Raw genomic sequence first — 17,227 nt, 5'->3', positions numbered from 1 at the left:
ATTATATTGAATATTAAATTCATGGGTAATTTTCACAATATTTTAAATGGAAAAATAAGATTAGGTACACTATCATAATAATCTTGTAAACACTTCATGCTTACTTGCCTTACAGTCCTACCACAAAACTACCTGCTCTGGGAACTAATAGGCATCTTGGAGTTGCATCTGCTTTCTGACAAAGAGAACAGCTAGCTTATTTAGGCTTGGCATCCTGTTCTGTCAGAGGCAGACTAGTTAGGCACTACCTAAGTAGTGTGTGAGTGGTTGCAGGTTATAACTGGACCTTCTCCAGATACCACCCTCTGTAACTAAGGACCCATAGACTCAAGAGGCATTAAGCTCCTTAGAATCATTTTTCAGGGCAGTACATGTGTGTATGCTTTTCACTCCAGAGCAAGCATAGGCTTATAACTTCCAGAAGAATATAACCTCTGTCCAGACCTTCATCAGCAGTCCACTGGCAAGGTTGGCAGCTTTGGTAAGAGTCCAGGTGGATTCAACTGTCCCATCAACCTACAGTCCCTGAGTGACCTCATCACCATTAAGTGGAGGGACATCTTTTGTCACTGCTACATCTGAAAGTCCCGAGCATGTTTATGGACCAAGTTTGCATTACTGGTTCCAAGAGGAACACTTCACAAGACTGCAACTGGGATGGCTAAAAATAGCCAAGCTATTCCACATTATTGAGAGCAAGAATAAAACATAAGAAATGTGCTTGTGCAGGTAACACAATCATATCCTGCCTGACCCTCTCCCGTGATGTGGAACCAGAAGTATGCTGGCCCCTGGGTACTGAGTTCCATGACCAGCAAGGTCACCACACAAAACCACAGAGGAAGTTGCCTTTTATCACAAGGAAAAGCTGAACAGTTTGTTGAATCTCCTTATGAGGCCACTTGTAGGCATCAAAAGTTAGTAGCCACCCAATAAAGATAAACTATAAAAGTAAGAAAGAGGGCTGGAGAGATGGCTTGGCGGTTAAGTGCTTGCCTGTGAAGCCTAGGCACCCTGGTTCGAGGCTCGGTTCCCCAGGTCCCACGTTAGCCAGATGCACAAGGGGGCGCATGCATCTGGAGTTCGTTTGCAGAGGCTGGAAGCCCTAGCACTCCCATTCTCTCTCTCTCTCCCTCTATCTGTCTTTCTGTGTCTGTTGCTCTCAAATAAATTAAAAAAAAAATAAGAAAGAATGTGGAAAAGTAGATATAGATATTATTAGAGTCTACATGTTAAACATGCAGAACATGAGAATATAGTTATTTCAAGGATATCTGGTGAAAACAAAGACTTTCAGATTGAATGTCCACACTAAAAGTGCACTAAAGGAAGTGGCAGAGAAGAGAATTATTTGGATGGAGCTTGGAAAGATGAGCTCTGAACTCATCCCAGTTAGGAAAGGAAGGATGCTAGCATTCTTGACAATAGTCAGTCTATAGAAGTCATTGTAAAACTTTAAGATTTACCTCTGGACCCTCAAGCAGCACTTCCTGCTCTTTCAGAGAGTGGGGTATGCATACCATTTGTAAAGAATCTATATTAGTCCAAACCTAAAGACACTTTTTGCTTATTCAGTTGCTCTGGTTTCTTAAGGAATCAGTTTCAGCTAATGTTGCTGGAAGGTTAAAGTGTACCCTTTTCAGGTCAGGGAAGACAATCCTATTAGAACAGACCCTGGATGATAAACCTGTACAATGGTGATAATATTGCTTAAGGTGTATTTTCAATCATTCTTTGCTAAGGAAAAAGTCCAGAGATATCAGGACCAATTGGACTATGAGCTGGAGTGGTTATCTTTTACAATTTGAATGACATGTCTTATATCCATTTTTTCATTGATGAATTTTCTGAAATGCTCATGTCTGCATTGGATGTGGTTGTGATTCTAAACCTCATAATGGGAACAGGAACTGATTATTAATGATGACTGGTGGTATCACTTCCTTTTCTGAATGTATTTAAGGACCATGAGTTTAATGATGTAAAACTATTAGTGAATCTAGCATTAATCTTAAAGATATATTCTCACACTTAAACATAAATAAAATTATATGGCATATATGCTTTTTCTGTCTAATTTCTTTCACTCAGTCATTGTTGCCCAAGCTGGCAATCCTCCTACCACAGCTTGAGCCACAACCAGCTTTAATTTCTTTCACTCTGAAAAGTTACAATCTTTACTATTGCATAAATCAACAATCCATTCCTTATAGAGTCTTTTTTTGAGGGGAGGGTATAGCAGACAGCTTCAGGTTCACTGAGATAAACTTCCAGACCAGGCACAGTTATGGAGGAAGGGATATTTATTGAAGTTTACAGACCCAGGGGGAGTTCCATAAATGGCAGACCAAGCTGGCCTGCCTTCACAGGACCAAGCAGAGAGAGAAAAGTACAAGCCAAAAAGTCAAAAGCCACACAGCACACTTCAGTAACTCCTGCTAGGCACACTTTGCATATCTTTAGATTGAATTGAATGGCTGCCAGCATTTACTTTTAAAAGCAATAAATAAAGCAAATTAACAATAAATACCACGACTATTAACAATAGTTTCCCCACAACAGATAATTAGAAATTATTTTAATTTCTTGCTTGCATAGTTCTATATTTTGCCTAGGTTCTATAGTGCATGTAAAGTGGTTTTATTTTATATCCTCCTTTTCAGGGCTATAATTCAGTTGAAAATGACTACATGTGAGTTATTTAAATTTGTTGAAAAGGATGTGTTGGCTTGGTAGACTGAATATGAGATGAAGACGATTTTTTATAAATTACAAACACATATGTTGGATCTTAATTCCTATGTTTATCTGGCACAAAGGGTTTGTTTTTAATAATCAAATTACTGAGAAGGCTCACAATTTATACTTTAAATCTTATAGTTTTCATTAGAGTATCAAACCTATACATTCAGCTGTCTACTAAAACATCACTGGAAGATCAGAACTCAAATGATATTTTCCAAAATTAGACTCATTATCCCAAATCTTTTTTCATCACAGAACTTACCATTTCTTATCTACATCCAAATATCACCTGATTCTACTTATTTACTCTTACATTGTATGGCAAACACGTTTTATCTTTCAGACTATGGTAACCTCCTTTTAAAACATAACCCATTTATAATGAAATAGTAGCTAAGAACTGTCGACTGTGTCTCAAATAATAGATTACATGGGATATATCATTCTTATACCAGAAACTTATCCATTATTTATCTAAAATTTTCAATGTAATTTTGTACTCTGTAATTTTATTGCTATTAGCAATACTAATTTTAACCCAATCAACAGAATGATTAGGTTGACACTTAGTAGATGAATTAAGTTTTTCTTCAATGTTTATTTCATATGACTCTTTTGACAAACACAATACGTGCTTAATGGTTCCAAAATGAATGATTCATTTCCTGATAAAGGCCTATTTTAAGAAGCAGCAATTTATAGTCCTTGCAAACTTTTGCTGGTAATCCTCAAAACCGCTGAGCCTACAATATAATGCTTTGGGGTCTTTTCTGAGATTTCATGTCATCTTATCAGATTGGTATAGAAAAATAACAAAAAGTGGGGAAGCAAATAAGATTCTTAAGCTAAAACATTTTTGAATCTTGCTTAAAATGAACAAATAGAAATAATGCAGTCACTTTGAGAAGCACTGTACTAATTGGAAATGACATGTTCCCAAAATTTTGTTCAGGCATTTCCTGTCACAGTGGAATCTGGCTGTGTAACAAGGACAAGATAAGAACAGCTGCCTTGAGGGAATTCTTTTTGAAGGACAAGGAAAAAGGTTTCTCCCTGGTGGATTAGCCTCCTGCCATGTGGGCCACATGGAAATTCTGTTATTTGTGATCTCAATTTATTCTTGAACTTACTAAATTATTTGCATAAAGTAATGTGTGCTACCTTATGAAAGTTGTATGTTTTAAGAGCATGTTGGAAATATAAAGCAATTACAAAAGTAAGCAGTGAAATTAAAGGTTAATGGCATTTTTTTTTTTAAATTAGAGTCATTCTTCAGTTTTATGGTTCCACAACAAATTATTCTGCTTTTATATAACAGAACAATTATTTGTGAAATCATAAAGCTGAACAGAGTATTTTATGTTCCCTTTGGAAAATTAACATATGACAAGTCATTTTATTTCACTTAAAACAAGTGTTATAAATAACTTCAGGTAATTTAAAAATTGGTGAAGGCTTTTTGAGGATTGTGTCATGTAGAACACTTGACTCCCATCCTGATGCTTTCTGGTGGAGCTCCCATGACATCAAAAACAAAGGCAAGACTATGTCATTTACTGTCAGGCACAGGGGCTTTAATTTTCTTTTTCAAGTCACTCCAAAATACCACCCTTTATTGGTCTCATGTTTCTTAAAAAACAGAAAACAAGAGAGGTTTCTTAATATGGTCTTTTGATTAGATGTCATCTATAAATAATAATTTAGAAAAAAAAAACCCTTCATTTCTTTGCAACTAGGGCAGCTTGGGCAGGCAGATGGTCACATATTTAAGGGCATCACTTTGCACAAAAAAAGTACCTCATCTACATCCAAATCCAAGCACTGGAGATCACTTGTCATTTGAGGCTACATTTTTCTTCAATCTAGTAACATTATTTCACATAAATTCACTTAAAGACTTAAGATTGGTCACAAGTTATGGACCATTTCAATTCCGCTTTTCCACAGCTGTGGTCTTATTAGCATCCTTGAAAGCAAATTGTATGTGGTATGTATGTACCTAGTGAAGCAGAATGTCTTAGTCAAGTAGCTGAGCTTGGAAATACACATGGGCTTGAGGTCTAAGGGCTCATAAGATGTCGTGCAGCCAGGGGGCCAGGAGTGCTGACATTGCTCGTCTGCATTCAGACCTTACTATGGGCATTTCCAGCCCAGGGAGCAACAAGAGAGCACCACAGGCAAGTGGAGACTCAGTTCTGCCACTGTATCATCATGAATGCACCTAGGCCTTCTCATGGTCAACTCTTCCTAATAAAATACTGGTGAGAGAATGAAACTTGGGTCCAGATAACTGAGTTATCTCTTTCTTTCCCCTCAGCCAAGTTCTAAGATGACTGGTTTGGCCAAATATAAAATAAAATGAGATGACCAGGTCTGCCTTTACCTGAGCACATCTTATGGATCTTATACTTTTAGGGCACTTTCAGTACCACTAGTTAAACTATTGTGTAACACAGTTTTTAGATGCTGTCTAATGATACAATCCAGTTTTCCTGCCATAGGGGAATTGGGATGGTAAATAAGCAGAGTGCAGAGGCTAAAATGTTTGTGAGAAGATCAGGTTTTACTCTCAAAATATCATATTTGTGTTCAACCTTCAAATTCATGTCTGCATGTGTTTTTACTTGTAAGTGATGCCATGATAATTGGCCAGTTATTTTTCATATGCATTCTGGCAGGATACAGTAGAAGGCAGAGATTCTATAGCAAGACCATTTTTATTATTTCAAGAATGCCACAGAAGTTTCAGGGAATGTGTAACTAGTTTTCTTATTCAGTGCTTAAAAGAAGGACTGTCCAGCCTAGTACTGGTCAGCATGCTTGAACATGGCAATGAAACAATGAGGCTGCTTGTCCAAAGATCAATATTGCATGTCTGTTGTGATTACAAACTACAGAGTTCAATTGTTGTCTGATTCCTGGCTTCAGGACATAAGATAATCTCACATGACTTATCATGGGACCTACCGGAAGTGTTTGTGTGCAAGACGTGGTCCATTCCCCAAAGAAATGTCTGTTGCTTTGTTGATTTTATCAGCTACACCATCAGTTACCTTCTATAATAGTCAAACTTCCTCTTTATACAATTAAAGCTTATTGCTTCCTTATATCTGCATTTTTTTGTCCAATGGCTGGTGATTATGTTATGATTTTATAGAAATAAAGACATCAATCTAGTCTTTCCCCCACCTTGGATTGTTCTCTGATTTGAACTGTGATGGTTTCACTAGGAAAGTCATTACTTGTAAACAGTGTGTGTTATTAAAAAAAAAAAAAACTGTATTTGGACATTGAATTTTATGCTCTAAATTCTTTAGCTTGTAGGAATTCTATCACTATAACTTAAACATTGTTTCCATAATTATCAAAGCATTTGTGAAAAGACATATGAAAAATCATTATAGCTTGAAATACAATTTAGAGCTGCCACCACTTTTCAAAATGAAAGAATAAACTCAAGACAAAAATTAGATAAGTTTGGAATGTCTTCCTTAGGAGATGACTCAACTTTTTTAACATTATTTGTATTTATTTATTTGAGAGAGAGAGAGGGGCAGAGAAAGGGAGAAAGGGAATAGGCGCACCAGGGCCTCAGCCACTCTAAACAAATTCCAGACACATGTGCCCCCTTGTGTGGGTCCAGGGGAATCAAACTGACAACCTTTGGTTTTGCAGTCGAACACCTTAACCTCTAAGCCATCTCTCCAGCCCCTGAATCAACTTTTAGTTGATCTGGAATTATTTCGTCAAGGTTTCATTAATTGAGGCATTTGTGATGTAAGCTGTATTTCCTTGCATGTGGCTTACACCTTCATCCCAGGGCTTCACTGTCGATATACACTCCATCCCACTGAAGGCAGCTAAATGTAAAGTTATAAATGAGCCACAAATTCATCTTAGGTACCTATCCTGGCATGAAATCTACTATTAGAAAGCATGCAGTAGTTTTGCTAAAATGGTAAATACCTCATCACATGGTGTTCTGAGTATAATTTTAAGAATATTGTAAAAGGATATCTGAAGGTAAAACATCATTTTTAAATATATTTAAATAGTTTAAAGTCAGATACCATATCAAATATCCTTTCTTCATTCAGTTCAGAGTTTTAAAAACTGAAGAATCAAAAACCCATTTAAAAATGACAGGTATGTATCAGTCTTAACTCTGACTTTTTTTTCTTATTTTAATAAAAGTCATACATGTAACAAGTGCTAAGGCATACTATTACACATTTTATGCTTAGCTTCTTATAAATATGTTCCATAATTTCTATTTTCTGTTTCCAACATCACGATTAAATTTCTGAATGGTTTCATCTTTCAAAGATCTTTTGTTTTTTCATATCATGTAAAATAGTTTCTAGCCTGTGTATATAGCTCACAGGTAGCTTGCTTGCCTGCAATATGAGAGGACCTGACTTTGATTCCTAACCACCTCCACACACACACATAGTTTTTCTGATAGCTTAAAAGCCAACTTTATTAGATTATACTTTACATATAATGATATTCCCCCTTTTAGTTTACAGTCTTAGCAATTTAATAATCATATATGGTGTTAAAACAATCACCATATAAAGATATAGAGCACTTCAAATACTTACTAAAATTTTGTATGGTTCATTTTGTGCCATAGACTCTGGCAACCTTGAATACACTTTCTGTCCAGTTTAGCTTTTCTAGGAGGGCCATATGAGTGCAATCCTAACCTGGCTTCTTACATTTAGTGACACACGTTTGAGATTCTCCCCCATTGCATCATGGGTGAGTATTTTCTTGCTTTTTATCGCCAGGTAATATCTATGGCATGCATATACCCTATTTTTTATATATTTTATTTATTTATTTACTAGATACAGAAAGGAAGAGACAGAAAGAGAAAGGGAGGGAAAGAGTATGGGCACACCAGGAGTCCAGCCACTTCAAACAAACTCAGTGAATGCACTGCTCTGTGCATCTGGCTTAGGTGGGTCCTGGGGAATTGAAATGGGGTCATTAGGCTTAGTAGGCAAGTGCCTTAACCACTGAGCCATCTCAGTAGCCCAAATACTTGACTGTATTTTAACGTGATTTCTTATAGACTTCAAGAGTTCCCTATATATTATGGGTAGATGTGTTTGTGTGATATATATCTTGCAAACATTTTCTCCCATTTGACTTGACTTCTTATTGTCTTAATAGCATTTTCATAGAGATAATTTTTATTTTCTTTAAAAAAATTATTATTTTTAGCATGGCCCCTGCTTCTTGTCCCTTATATTAACATATTTTACTATTTTATAATGAACAAAATTATAATTTTCAGAATTGGTGAAAGTATAAGAAAAGAGACTAAAGATAGCATTGTTCTTTATAGAATTACATGAAAAATGTAGTAGTCTGAAACTCTTGGCTAAAAGTAGAAGAAAATCCATCTTCACTGCCTTGATTAAGAAAAGACTAATTTTAAAAGCAGGTGTGGTGGCACACGCTTGTAATACCGGTGCTCAATAGGTGCAGGCAGGAGGATCAGAAGTTCAAGGTCATCATCAATTACATAGCAAGTGCAATGCCAGCCTAGGCTCCATAAGTTTTTATCTCAAGACTAAGCTAAACTAAACCAAGCACATGGCCTATGCCCTTTTTGCCAGGACAAGCAGAGAGGTGAGGGCCTGTTGTCCACTAAGTCTGGACCCCTCAGTGATCAGTTCTGGTGTTTCTGGCCTCCCTTGCCCTTTCCCTGGTAGATGAGAGCTGTAGCCACAGGGGATTTCACACTCACAGCAGCAGAAGGACAGAACAGGCAAAGGACAGCAGTGCACACGCCTCAGAGCAAGCACCGTTCTCCCAGCGGCTTCTCTGCCTCTTCTGCTTGGGGCCTCACAGAACTGGGCTGAGTGGCTAGGTGATGTAGAGGAGTGGGGTTGAAAATGGGGATTGTGTTAGGTGAGCATAGATCATATTTTTAAATAACATCAAAATAGAAACATAAAAGTATAAGAAGCCAGGCATAGTGGCGCATGACTTTAATCCCAGCATTTAGAAGACTGAGGAAGAAAAATCACGATGAGTTCAAGGCCAGCCTGAGACTACATAGTGAATTCTAGGTCAGCCTGGGCTATAGTGACACCATACCTCAAAATAAATAAATAAAAGATAAGACAGAACTATAAAACTGTAGTTTTTTTTTTTTTTGTTTGTGTGTTTTTCTGGCATGTGTGTATGGTGTATGGTATATGCACGTGTGTGTGTGTGTGTGTACATGTGTATACGTGAGCATATGCACTAGTCAAAGAAGAATGGTGAGCATCCTTCTCTTACCACCTATCTTGCAAAGCTCCTTGACATGGTGTTTCTCCATCAACTTGGAACTGCTTTTGGTTTAATAGCCACATCTCCAACCACCAAATCTAGTTTTAAATGCAAAGGAATGTTTGAACTTGCTGCCAGCTTAGCAAGTACATTTACTAGCTTCATTCCAAACATGTTAGTTTTGCATAGTATAGTAACAATAGAAAGAAAAGACTACTATTGGTCATAATATGCACAGACATTTATCTTACCCATAACTGTGGGCTAACTCCAGAACATATGACCCAAATACCTCAACAAGGAGGGGGTTAGGACATGGATGAGCCTAACAATGGTACCAAATTGACTGTATTTGCTGAGTACCCATTCTGCTTCTCTCTTTATGAGTATCTCTTCTCTCAGTCTCTCCCTGCTGGCAAACAGGGAATAAAATATATAACAGTAAAAAATTAACATTAAATAAATGACTACTATAATGGCAGCATATAAGAACAATGGGTTGTGCTTTATGAAGCCAATGCACTGTATCTTCTCTTATTGCCTCTTTAAAGATGGAGTTTTACATATTGGAAAGTAAAACTTTTGGAGTTATGTTGTCTCATGTCTCTTCAATAGGAGATCCAGGATGAGAGATTGACAATGTAGGTTTGATAAATATTTCCTACCTCTGAATTATCATTCAGGATTGTCAAAACTGAGAACTGTGCACTGGAAAGCTTACATTATGAAGTTGTCTAGCTTTTGTAGAAATGAAAGCCCCTAAACAAATATTCTCTTGTACAAGAATTTTAGCTGTTTAGTATAGCTCTATCTAAATGGGAATCTATTGTAAACTTGTCAGATAAATTGAAGTCAAAGTGAAGTTTTTATTTCATTTGAACTTATTATTCTCCTAGTGATAAAATTTGCATTCGGAAAAAGTAGTCCACTTGTTATTTAGTATAAAGTAATATGTAAATTGTTCTCTTAAAATATTTCAAATAGCCCTTCTGTAGTGAAGTAAATGTTCTTTCAAAATTTTAGAAATAGCCATTATTTTTTTTTCTTTCATATTTAAGTCTGGCTGCCTAGCATGTAGACTTAGAAAACCTCTCAAAGGAATACTAGCTAAACAAAGGATTAAATGAACTTTCTGAACTGACTCACTTTCACTCTATTCTTATGTTCAATTGATCTATCTTTGTCAATTCTCTGCAGCTTGGAGTAAATTTTAAATATGCCAAATGTCATTGCATCTGTAAGAGTATTTCAAGGTTAGGAAATTACTGATGTTGAAGCATAAGGTAAAACTTTATACTAAACTTTCTGTCAATGATTTGACTTGTGGTAGGAATGAAACCCATCCTGCAAAGAAGTGTGCTTAGAATTGCTGTAGCTGACAGTTGCCAGAAGGCAGGAGGCTCAAAGACTTCTGAGGACTGCAAGTCCCCTGTCCTTTTCTGATGTACATGCAGTCATTGCCTCTTTCTTTTTAAGAACTGTCTCAGGGCATCAGCTAAAATACATTCCCTTCCCTGGCAACATTCCTCAAAATATACAGATATTTTTCTTAAATTGTTTATTTATTTGCAAGCAGAGAAAGACAAACAGACAGAGAGAGAGAGAGAGAAAATTGGCATGCCAGGGTACAGTGCCACTGCAAACCAATTCCATATCATGTACCACTTTGTGCATCTCACTTGACGTGGGTACTAGAGAACTGAGCCTGGGTTGTTAGGCTTTGCAGGCAAGTGCTTTAACTGCTGGGCCATCTTCAGGGAAGACAGGCAAAATACATCTTGTTCCCTAGGAAATGAAAATCTAAGGAAGTTTGTAAGGTAACATAATAGATGGTACGAAAATGAATATGTTCAGACCTGACTGTAACCAGGCTATATTCTGTTCGTTTCACACTAGAAGAATATAAGTAATCACAATCTATTATACTTTGTAGAAAAAAAAATTTGGGTGATATTGAATTGATTTCACTTAATCTTAGTACATTATTATCATAAAAAGAGATTAGAATGCTTGTTAACTCACTGTCATCAAGAATAATGAGTTGGTTGGTCCTAGAACTGCTGTATTGTGCATTGCAGCCCTCCCTTATCTAATACTTGCTACTGTATAGATGTACTTATATATAAAGGTATATCAGTATATAAGATTGACAGATTGTACATAATGATAGATACAAGAGTAGGACAATGTGTCAATTCAAAATACAAGGAAATTCTTGCTACAGTTACTGTTTTGTTTACAAACATACTGCTAAAATACCAATGGTCATATGCTGTGTTTGGAAGACAAAGATTTTGAAGCCAAGGATTTGTGTTAGAATTCTATAGCAACCTACCTGCATAGTTGCCACGATACTGCCCAGTTTGAGACAGTTTCCTTTTGTGTAGAATGTCTGGATGAAAAGTTGAAGCAAATGAGCTTACACCTACAAAATTGCTTACCACTGGGCTGCAGAGATGACTCAGTTAGTTAAGTCACTTGCCTGCAAAGCCAAGAGAACCCAGGTTTGATTCCCCAGTACCCATGTAAAACCAGATGTACAAAGTAGCACATGCATCTGGAGTTTATTTGCAGCAGCTAGAGGCTCTGGCTTGACTGTTTTCTCTCTTTCTTTCTCTTTCTTTCTCTCTCTCTCTCTCTCTCTCTCTCTCTCTCTGTGTGTTTTCCCTCTGCTCAATAATAACTTTTTAAAAATAAAAAAGTATATAAAAAGCTTACCATTATATTTCGTCCAAGCAAGGCCTCACTGAAAGCACATCAGAAGCATGATAATTTATCCCATGGTTAGTCACTGCATGTCTATAAGAAACTTTACCCAGTGCTATCTGAGTGTGTTTTATTTCTCAATGGTTATTGCATATAATATCAAAAGCTATATCTCTCTTCCTTAGGTAAGGATTCTTAAGCTCAGCCTTATGGATAGGAGACAGATAATTCTTTGCTGCAAAGGGCTTTCCTGTGAACCGTAAGATGCTTAGTCATATTCCTGATAGCCACATGTTAGATGCCAACACCTTCCTGTCTCATTTGTGGTAATAAAAAATCAACATATCCAGACATTATCAAACATCAACTGGAGGATATGTTCCCCCTCCCCCCAGTAGAGAACCTTTCATCAATTATTTGTAAAGAGTGTTTGTGAACTTCTAGTCCTAGGAGAATTCTCTTCAAATGGCCCAGGGTCAAATGAAATGAGCAAACTTGAAAAACAACAACAATCACAATAATATGAGCTAACTTGAGTTATTAACTGCATGTGGTAAACTGTTATATTATTATTCAATCCTCATAACAGACTTAGAAGTTAGTTACCATTTTAAGGCACATTTTGTAAATGAGACCCTTGAGCCCCAGGGAAATCAAATATTCAACTGATCAGTATCATGCAGTTGGAAAGTGGTATAGCCAGGGTATAAGCCAAGCCATTTCTATAGTCTGTGAAATGGTCTAGACAGTACTGCCCCTTGGGTATTCCACTTTTTAATTGAAAATTCAAATTGGGATGTTAAGAATAATTCTTATTTACTTTTTCTCATTTACAAAATTACCTCTGTCTTAATCTGTTGATGAGAGCCTTTTAATTATTTGCTCAGTTCATGCTCTCAAAAAAAAAAAAAAAAAAAAATCCTTGGATGCAAGGAAAAAAAAAAGGCCATTTCTCTAGAAAGGTTAACCAAAACATCCCCAGGCCAATTCAGATAGCCAAGAACTGAGAAGGGATAAACAGTACATTTAACAAGAAAGATAATGTTTTAATTAGGCCTTAAATCATCCTGTTAAACCTGGATACATTGGAGTCTCCTAGGTGGAAGGGCATTCTAATCAGAGCTAACCAGGATTCATAAAGATCTAAGGGCAAAGGTTTGGTGATTGGAGAATGGTGGTAGACAAGACCATGTATGGGAAATTGAGACTAGTGAAGGGGCTGGGCTCTGCACAATGGTCTCTGGCCTGGCTTTTGTAGTTTAACTTTGTCATTTTAGGGCAACAGACAGCCAAATGTATACTAAAGAAGTGGTCAGGTGAGCACTTGAGAATGGTGGCTGACATGAATAGCATTTGGTGGTGTCAAAACCCCATGGGCATTAACAGGAGACTGTCAGCACAAAATAATGAGCTAAGGTGAAGGAAAGGGTCAGATATGAGAGTTTATTAACAAGAGATGGAAGGCAGAAAAGATCCCCTTCTTAATGGGCTATTAGAGCAAATAAGCAGAATTTACTTGTAGAAGGGCTGTCTAGGAAGCAAAATAATATACTTTTGTAGAAATAATGTGGAAATGCATTTAGTAGTGATGTTAGTAACCTAGAGAATTTGCAGTGACATAATACAGACTCCACCAATGATCTTTTTTTCAACACCCAGATGTCCCCCAGGAACTCAATGTCCTAGTTCTTTATCTACCAGAATTATGTTCCTACCTGTCTAAAGCAGCCTGCTGTGTCTGATTCTTTCTGTGCTTGTCACTTGGTAAAGATGAGTCAAAAAGATGTAGATCTAACCAAATATAATTGAAAACTGAGGAGCCAGCTAAAAAGTGTAGGGAAGACAATAATCCGCAATCCTTATAAATAATGGTTCAATGGGTAACTTGATCAAATTATGGATTCATTTCAGTGAATTTTGACTTAAGTATTTAAAGAAAGATTAATAGAAAGAACAAAATATCTTTTCAAACCTTCAACAGTTTTTCTCTTCCAAGCTTTAAGGGTGTGTCTAATGAATCATCCCCAAAGACACATGCACCAACTTGTGCATCTAGCTTTATATAGATACTGGGGAATTGAATGTGGGACGTCATGCTTTGCAAGGAAGCACCTTTAAATGCTGAGCCATCTCCCAGCTCCCCCTTGTTATTTTTTTTAAATACCTCTACATGCTATATAATTAAAAGTTATTCTCTATACTTCAGTTTCTGTAAGACAAAAAATGTTGTATTTTGTAGCTCTGATATTTTATAATCTCCTCTGAGCGTTTGGAAGGAAAATATGTTAATGTTCTAAGTCTAAAACTTTTTTAATTGTGTCTAAAATCATAATTAGTAATGATGTGTGCTATTTAAAGAACAAGATTAGGAGCTAGATACTTTAGATACTTTAAAAATATTGTTTCAAATGAAAGTAACCATCCATGTGAATAAAGAGTGAGTAAATATTCCTTAGCCGTTTCTTGGATGTGCAGAAAGACAACTGGAATTGTGGAACATGGATTAAAAGTTCCCCAATGGGTTGATGAGACTGAAGCTTACACCCATGATTAATCAGCAAATCTTCCTAGGACCTCTTTTTGCCTCTAGATTTTACCCCATCCTTGCTTCTTAAGCTGCATTTTAACACAAACCAATTGTTGATGCATTGCTCTGTTACCAAGTCTAAGAATGTCTAACTCATTTCCCTAGGATACTATGTTTGTCTCTGTACTTAAAGGAGTCACTGATTACCTGCTTGCTCATGTTAATGCAGAGTAATTTCTCAGAGAAGACTAAGCTCTAAACATACAAAATTACACATATGTATCACTAGCAATAAAACAACATACTACATCTGGGAGGTCAGTTCAAGGACAAAGATGTAGTTACCCCAATTTTGTAGAATATCAATTTAGAAAACTATTGATAGAATATTACCAGCAATATATATATATATATATATATATATATATATATATATATATATGTGTGTGTGTGTGTGTGTGTGTGTGTGTGTGTGTGTGTGTGTGTGTGCTACAGGGACTGTAAACAAATGCTTGTTAGACTTTACGTGGGTGCTGGAGAATTGAACCTGGACCAATGGGCTTTTTAGGCAAATGCCTTTAATAGCTGAGCCAACTCCTCAGCTCCCATACAAATTTTATATCGAGAACTGTATGCAATGTTAAATTATTTTTACTGCAATACTGTTTTAATAGAACCAAACACAAAAGAGCTCTTTTTTAAAAAAAAGTATTTGTTTTTTCTTTAATTTTATTTATTTATTTGCAAGCAGAGAGAGAGATAGAAGAGAGAGAGAGACAGAGACAGAGATAATAGGCAGGCCCGGGCCTCCAGCCACTGCAAAAGAACTCCAGACTCATGCGTCCCCTTGTGCATATGGCTTATGTGGGTCCTGGAGAATCGAACCTGGGTCCTTTGACTTTGCAGGCAAATGCCTTAACCGCTAAGCCATGTCTCCAGCCCACAAAAGAGCTCTTACAGTCAATAAACATAGATATATTGAAAACTTACAAATAAATGTGATTACCTTTCCTGTACCAACTCCTACACTCCTCCCCAAAGAAATAGGAGGTACATATGTTCTTACCCATGAGGATAACTAATTCAGTTCTATGTCACTGACGATATAGTATTTCTGTCTGATAATGAAAATTTATTGTCATATCTGCAATGAAGAAGTGAATCCTCCTAATATTCTTACACATTGTTTTCATGTGAATATTCTAGGTGTATCAATATATGCATGAAACGATAACTGTTAATGGCTGTCCTGAGTTCCGCGCAAGGGCCACAGCAAAGGTAAGACTTGAGTAACTTTAAAAATATACCTGACACCAGTGATCTAGTAATTGACTGTGCGCGTGTGTGTTTCAGGTATTCTCGTGTGTACACTGTAAGAGAATTTAGACATCAGTGGCAGCCCAGAGTCTAGAACCAGTACCACTTCCCAGGTAAAAATCCTAATGGAAAATTGAACGTTTCTGCTGCTTCTATAGCTTAAGAAAGGAGAATGATTTCATTAAGCTCACTAAATGTCCATTTGGCACAAGCAAATCTACAGACTCATCTTATACAGTACTATGTGGTTTTCTGATGCATTCTGCCGATACAAAAGAACCTGTATCCTATGCAGTGCATGAAAGTTTAATTACACAGGTCTAAACATGTGATGTTAAGTTTGAAAACAAAAAATACTGTCACCTGACACCGTTGACCCAGGGTTCTTCTTTGAGTTCAGCTGAGTGGTGAGAAATTTGCTAAAGAGCATGGCATAGGCCTAAAGGAAAGGACTGTCATGTTTTGTGGCAGTGACCACTTCTGTTCTTTGGCTCAAATTTAGAGATTATAGAGGTCCTACTAATCAAAATGGTACAGACAAAAGGTCATGACATTTTCTGGACAATGGACCATGAGGAAACAGAAGTAGTAAACTAAAAATCACTGGTGCAATTCATCTTTCACAAGCACAGAAATGTTTTCAATAGAACATGACTTGCTTTATAAAAAGCTGTTATCATTCTAATAATGCCTGAGAAGTAAGAACCACTGAAAACAACAAAAAATTTTCTTTTAATCTTGTCATGTGACATTACCTGTTGTTTGATTTCTCTCCTGACTTTTACAGTTTTTATTCTGTAACTGAACACCATAGATCGTAAGGTTTCTTTTTTTCTTTCCCTCACTCAGGCAAAGGAGGGTATTATTTCCATTACATCATGCTTTGCTTGTCCTGAAGTGGAACACACATAGAAAAATGATCCCTACATGGTTTAATTAAGAGGAAAGTGAATTATGCAGTGTTTACCATTCTCATTTCTTATTCATGTAGAACAGCAGGATAGCAGCATAATGTTGCAATAGCACAATATCTCCTGGTTGTTTCTGGGCTGTCTGCATTGCATCCATGTCAGCCATTAAAACCTATGCATGACAACAGGGTTTGCATGAGCAAATGCATGTAGCTAAAACCAACCCATTATTTCCATATCCTTCACTATCCTTCACTAAATGTAGGCAGTAGCATAATGCTCAATTGATGTAGTAATGTTGTGTGTGGAAAAGGAATTGTACAGTGGTTGGGAATCAATATTTTCACAGTGATGAGAGTGAATCTCTTTATAGTGGGCTTCTAATTAGCTGTGGTTCAGGCAGGCTAATAGAAGTGGAAAAGAAGAAACAGGCACAGAATCTTTGCTTGATTGAAACTATTCAAATTCTGTTATTTTATCACTATGTGGGTAGGACCCAATGGTAAGTTTATTTCTTGAATTTATTTAAAGAAATTCATATGTGAATTTTAAAATAGAAATGTGTCCATTATAAGTAAAGTTTTGTATACCCAGGTGTAAAGCCATAGACTGTTTAACTTGCCTATGTCACTGTAAAAATTGACATATTCATGTAAAATACAGGGGAAAAGTATCATGGGTGAGACATCATCTCTCACAGTAGTGTGCAGTGCTGATTTGAAATAACAAT

The 17,227-nt window shown here is 36.6% G+C and overlaps 1 protein-coding gene across 4 annotated transcripts in view; it reads left to right on the top strand.

The window, feature by feature from the left end:
- Positions 1-17,227, top strand: part of Lin7a (lin-7 homolog A, crumbs cell polarity complex component) — a 160,040-nt gene that overhangs the window by 87,571 nt on the left and 55,242 nt on the right. For 2 of the 4 annotated variants that reach the window (XM_045152748.1, XM_045152749.1), the window contains exons 2-3: positions 15,476-15,547; positions 15,623-15,699. Coding sequence is in view for 2 of the 4 variants with exons in the window: in XM_045152746.1 (XP_045008681.1) it covers positions 15,476-15,547 (72 nt within the window). In the remaining 2 variants the exon portion in view is untranslated. The remainder of the gene's footprint in view (positions 1-15,475; positions 15,548-15,622; positions 15,700-17,227) is intronic. The other 2 variants (XM_045152746.1, XM_045152747.1) reach the window with 1 other exon arrangement.

Source organism: Jaculus jaculus, chromosome 6 (assembly GCF_020740685.1).
Source record: "Jaculus jaculus isolate mJacJac1 chromosome 6, mJacJac1.mat.Y.cur, whole genome shotgun sequence".
Classification (NCBI taxonomy): domain Eukaryota; kingdom Metazoa; phylum Chordata; class Mammalia; order Rodentia; family Dipodidae; genus Jaculus; species Jaculus jaculus.
Note: the sequence above shows the minus strand (reverse complement) of the source record. Positions and strands in the feature narration are given on the sequence as shown.